Below are 5,047 nucleotides of genomic sequence, written 5' to 3' on the forward strand. Positions count from 1 at the left end.
TGTAGCAGTTTGCTTTCTATCATAATGGGTCCTTCCTGGAGGAACAGGTAGAGATGGGACCCACCTAACAAAGTGAGCTAAGAGCATCATTGCCTACAGGTCTTTAAACTGATGAGGAGAGACTTCAGGTTGTACCTTGGAGGATGGTGATAACACCTTACAGTAAGAAAAGGAGAGTTAAGGGATGATGGAGCAAGAGAGCCCCTGAGTGGGAAGGATGAGTGGGAGAGCCCCATGGATGTCATGGATATTGTGTCATGAATACTTGACACTTTGTAGATCCAGAATAATCCCATACTGAATTCAACAACTGATAACTTACTACATGGAATCAAGAAAGTGGTCTCAAGACAGCACGCTCTGAGATCATAAGTGTGCTGGAAATATATATTCCATGTGGAGCAGTGACAAAAAAATTTATTCAAAATACCTTAACTGAACCTTTTAAGTATAAAGATACTACAAGTTTATCACACCACACAATTTACTTTGATATTTCCTTTTTTTGGCTCTATGCCTCTCCAGTTGTATCCAGCTCCTCTGCTTCCTTTGATTCTGTTGGGGGGAAAGAAGTGGTGGTTATGGGAAAATGCATCTTTTCTTATAATCATTTCCTTGTAATATAACTTGATTTTGCTAGACCTATAAAAGGAACATGTGTTGCCTAATTAATTCTAGAAATAAAGAGTTGCCTTTAAATTTTTTTCAACATAATTAAGGAGTTAGAATGAGATTCTAGAACATCTATCACATTTGTATGCTTCTGCATATGATTTGTCCAATTTGTTCTTCCAGAAAAAAAAAAGGGTGGATTCCTGAACTGTCTTATGGCAATAGCCTAGAAAACATGTTATGATCAAGTTCATTCAAAATTGTTTATTTGAATCTAAAATACTCTGAGAGAAACCAGGCTCAATGAACTTTTACCAAATTCAAAGCAGAACTCTGCAGAAACCCTCCTTAGATTCCTGTCAGATCTGATTTGGGCCCCAGGATGCTGTTAGATGTTACTCCAACACATTAGATCAGCTAGCTGGCTAGTCTTCCCTGAAGCAGGAAAGCTTCAGAGTGATGGGCAAAGAAAAAGTAAATTACATGAATGCAAAGAGCTGCCTAAACATTTAGGGTAGTCTTTCTGACCTCAGTTTTTTGATATGGACTAATCATAAACAGAGAAATTAAGCTGATATTTTCCAGCATCAAATATGTAGCTTTGCAAAAACATTTAACATTTAATAAATGCAAGCTACACATTTTAACTGGGTGGATGCTTATTGACTAAATATGGTTAACCATAGATTATCTCCTTTTATGTTACTTCTTAGTTGTTTTGTATTAAAGCAGATTTCTTAACTCCCTAGAAGAAAATATGAGCAGCGAAATTCTAACCCTCTTTACTCTGTAATAGAAGAAACCAATCAGACACCAACTTCTGGCTAACTGTTCAGCTCACAATGTATGGAATTTATTTCATCAATATAGTTTTTGTCTGTTTCTTAACTCCACTTAGAGAGTAAGAATGCAGTTTCTTTCAAGGGGGAAAAGTGGTGTGCTCAAACAAACAAACAAAAAAAACAGAATTCCTGATGTTCTGAAATCTGTTTTCTCATTTTTGCACAAAAATGCGATCACTTACAATCTCAATTTTGTTAACTACAGATTCACAGCAGTTCTGTGAGCTGTCAACTATATGTGTGCAGACAATGCCGCACAACGATGTGATACCTATTTATACAAACAGTTGAACAGATATGAATTTAACTACTCAGAACCAGCAGATATCTTTAGAGGAGTGGCATGAAAAGCAGAGCTTCCTGTGCTCTCTTCAATGTAACAGTGAGCCTCTCAGCAGTACCATGTTTTCAGCTGACTGACATGCATTACCTCAAGACTACCCTGATTGCTCTTTCTTCCTTTCTTACCTTGATCCTCCTGATCATCTTTGCTTTCTTCTTCCTCTCTGCTTTCTTCCTCTTCCTCTACCTCTTCTGCCTCCTTTGCTGAGCTCAAAGGTCCACTGTATGCTTCATGAGGAGAAGGCTCATCCTCCCCACCTTCAACAGACTCATCAGTGACTGAAACATAAGAAAGTAGAAATAGGTTTCCTTTAAGCAATAAAATTAATCTCTACATATCTGCACCTGACTGTTGCTTTTATGCAGCAACTAATAACTTAGACTTAAATCTGCAGTTCTGGGGAGAAATGCTTTTCTGCAACTGCTTATCTGTCTGTCTGTGTACCAGGCCATTAGAGAGACTACAATGAACCACACGCTTCCCATGACAAATGTGTCTGATTATGCTAGCTAAAACACAGGTACATACTGCGCAGTTTATGAAAACATTTGGAAGTTCCTAATATTCAGTACTTGGTAAATTATAAGAAAAAAAAATCAATACTTGGTAGATGATAAGGAATAAAAAAAAAAGGCCTCTTATACCACCAGAAATTAAGACTGAGTAACATGGATTCAAGTGGCATTTGAAGAATGTTTGAAGTATATTTCCAGATGTCCATCAGAGCAAACCTGCACTTGATGGCATTTCTTCCTCTACTGCTGCTGCTCCTTCTGCTGTTCCTTCTTCTGCCGGTGCTGCTGCTTGTGAGGTTTCCGTGGCAGAAGCCGGTTGTTCCTCAGTGGGTGTCCAGAGTGTTACTTTGGTAATATCTGTTGCTTTCCATTTGGGTGGAACGAGTAATGTGTGTTCCTCCTCCTCTTCTTCTCCCTCTTTAGCCTAGAAGGCAACTCAAAAAGTTCAGAATCACATCCAACAGGTAGTAAGGGAGTAGCTAAGATGATGTTTCTGTGTACTAAAATCTCTCTACTCAGGTCCAAAATAGTAATGATACAGCCTTTTAAAGCACTGCCAAGTGAAGGAACTTCAGCAGCTGCAAATCTTGGAAAAGAAGAACTGTGCTTTAGAACCCCAAAACTGGCTGAATACTACGAATGACTAATGTCTTTCAGCTTTCTGTCTTAAAGGTAAAATTTTGTTTATCTGTTAAACAGAGTGGCTGTGAGGGGCCTATTGGAGGAACTTCTATCCTATTAGTCCCTCCTGGTTAGATTTACTTTAACTCAGTATTTATAAGGCATTTTATAGATTACTTGATAGGAGATTTAATTTAACATTCTTTAATGTTCAGTATAGTTTGCACTGTTTCTTTTACCGGCTCTGGGTGTATGTATTCACCACGCTGCTCACATCCACTGTCAAAGACATATTTACCATGACCTATAGGCTACACAGAGAAACAAAGTAATGAAACTATAGTTAGTACATTCTGAACACATAGACATAAAATATGCTTTACTGTGAAATTCATACAATAGTAACAGTACTGTTTGAAAGCAGGATTGCTGAAAACCTTTGTGTTCTGTCCTGCAGATTGTTTCATCTGTTAGATTTAATGTTTAAGAAAAGGTCCTAAAGATGGGAAGCCTTGCTTCTTATGTTAAACAGAGAGAGATCACTTTTAAGGCAATTATATGATAATTGTTCATATGAATATAGAATTTTCCAGCACACTTACATATCCATGCAAAAACATGCCCTGAAAACGGTGGTTTAGGTGGATAAGTTCAGCTGCTCCTCCCTGGTTTCCATTTGTCCAACCACCAACATATTTAGATCCACTTTCTTTGTAGATGTACGTTCCTTGACCATGCCTGAGCAGAAAAGAAATAATTCTGCTTTGTACCGCTGAATATTAAGAGCATAGAATGCCGTTGCACTTAAGATATTACACCTCTATCATGCAAGTAACTGAAATGACTCATGTTGGGAGGATTGTGAAGGTCATTCCATAGTACTTGATTTGACAGAGTAAGCCAGACATTGAAAATAACTTTGGCATTTTAATGCCACAGGATGAATTGAAAAAAAATTACAGTAAGAATGAAACAAACCTATTGTGATTAAACCAGTCTCCAGTATAGCTGTCTCCATTTGCATAGGTATAAACTCCATAGCCATGTCTCTGGTCATCCACCCAGTCTCCTTTGATGAAAATATAATTTAAAAAAGAATGAGATGTGCTGTACTTCACTGTGCAGTGTAATGATCAGTTGCAAAGTTATCATGTAGGAATCTAGCTAACTTCCACACTGGTTGATACAAGATTGTAGTGATTGTAGAGATGTTCAGTATTACTCAGGACTTGGAATATATCACTTGAAAGTAGGGAGTGAAAAGAATAAACTGGTATTAGATACCAAGTTTCTCACAGAAAAATCCAAATAAATCTGTGTAACTAAATCTCCTTAAAAGATAAATTCATGTCTCTTGCTGAGCCTGTATTAAAAGACCAATGAAATGAGAGAGTTGCACAGCAAATTTACCTTCTTAAAATAATATACACGCCAATTAACTATCTCCTGGCATTGCGGGGGGGAGCAAAAATGTGTAACTTTTGCTATTTTTCTGTGTTTTACCTTCATATTTTGATCCGTCTGGATAAAAAAAAGTGCCCTGTCCATGTTTTTTGTTTTGACGATATTCTCCAATGTAGCGAGCACCGCTTGTAAATCTGTAGGTCCCCTGCAACACATTTGGCGTGGGTAAAGCCTTTGTCAGTCCTTGCTCTGGTCTATTGCCCAGGTAACAGAACCGCTGGGACACGAGCGCAGCTGCTCCTCTCCCACCTGCCCGTTTCTGAGGCCACGCTCATACTCTCCGTCGTAGGTATCGCCGTTGGGCAGCCGCGCTTTGCCGCGTCCGTGCCGCTCACCGTCGGCATTGCGTTCACCCTCGTATTCCTGATCACACAGGGTAGGAAAACAGTTACAAGGGACAGACGCGGCTGAACCCCGCCTGATGAGAGAGAGGAAATGGGCTGTTTCTCGTGAGTAAATCCCCCGTGACAAGGCTCGCCACGGCTCACGCGCACCGCCCAGGCCCCTCGGCGCTCGCTCTCCCCTGCCCCGCTCCCCGCCACCCCAGCGCACCCCTAGGTCGGCCGCGGCCTCCGACTCCTCGGACTCCTCCGAGCCCAGGTCCGACATGGCGCCGCTTCGGCCGCGCCGTCGCCGTGGCAACCAGGGCG

At 40.3% G+C, this 5,047-nt stretch overlaps 1 protein-coding gene across 1 annotated transcript; it reads right to left on the reverse strand.

The window, feature by feature from the left end:
• Window positions 1–404: 404 nt before the first annotated feature.
• Window positions 405–5,047, reverse strand: RSPH1 (radial spoke head component 1). The gene is made up of 9 exons (XM_088530633.1): window positions 4,950–5,047; window positions 4,647–4,760; window positions 4,437–4,542; window positions 3,912–4,002; window positions 3,536–3,671; window positions 3,173–3,244; window positions 2,529–2,736; window positions 1,923–2,075; window positions 405–555 (listed from the first exon to the last, which is right to left on the reverse strand). The coding sequence occupies exons 1-9, from the start codon at window positions 5,004–5,006 to the stop codon at window positions 512–514; spliced, it is 981 nt and encodes a 326-aa protein (XP_088386759.1). The 5' UTR covers window positions 5,007–5,047; the 3' UTR covers window positions 405–511.

The sequence above is a fragment of the Tinamus guttatus genome, unplaced genomic scaffold, assembly GCF_059628265.1.
Source record: "Tinamus guttatus ecotype Peru unplaced genomic scaffold, ASM5962826v1 Tinamus_guttatus_pri_ptg000384l, whole genome shotgun sequence".
NCBI classification, from domain to species: Eukaryota; Metazoa; Chordata; class Aves; order Tinamiformes; family Tinamidae; genus Tinamus; species Tinamus guttatus.

Coding starts and splice junctions, on each gene's coding strand:
- RSPH1 (XM_088530633.1), bottom strand. CDS start 5,006: ATGTCGGACCTGGGCTCGGAGGAGTCCGAGGAGTCGGAGGCCGCGGCC. Junction 4,761..4,949: donor AGGCCGCGGCCGACCTAGGG/GTGCGCTGGGGT, acceptor CTGTGTGATCAG/GAATACGAGGGTGAACGCAA. Junction 4,543..4,646: donor GTGGCCTCAGAAACGGGCAG/GTGGGAGAGGAG, acceptor AATGTGTTGCAG/GGGACCTACAGATTTACAAG.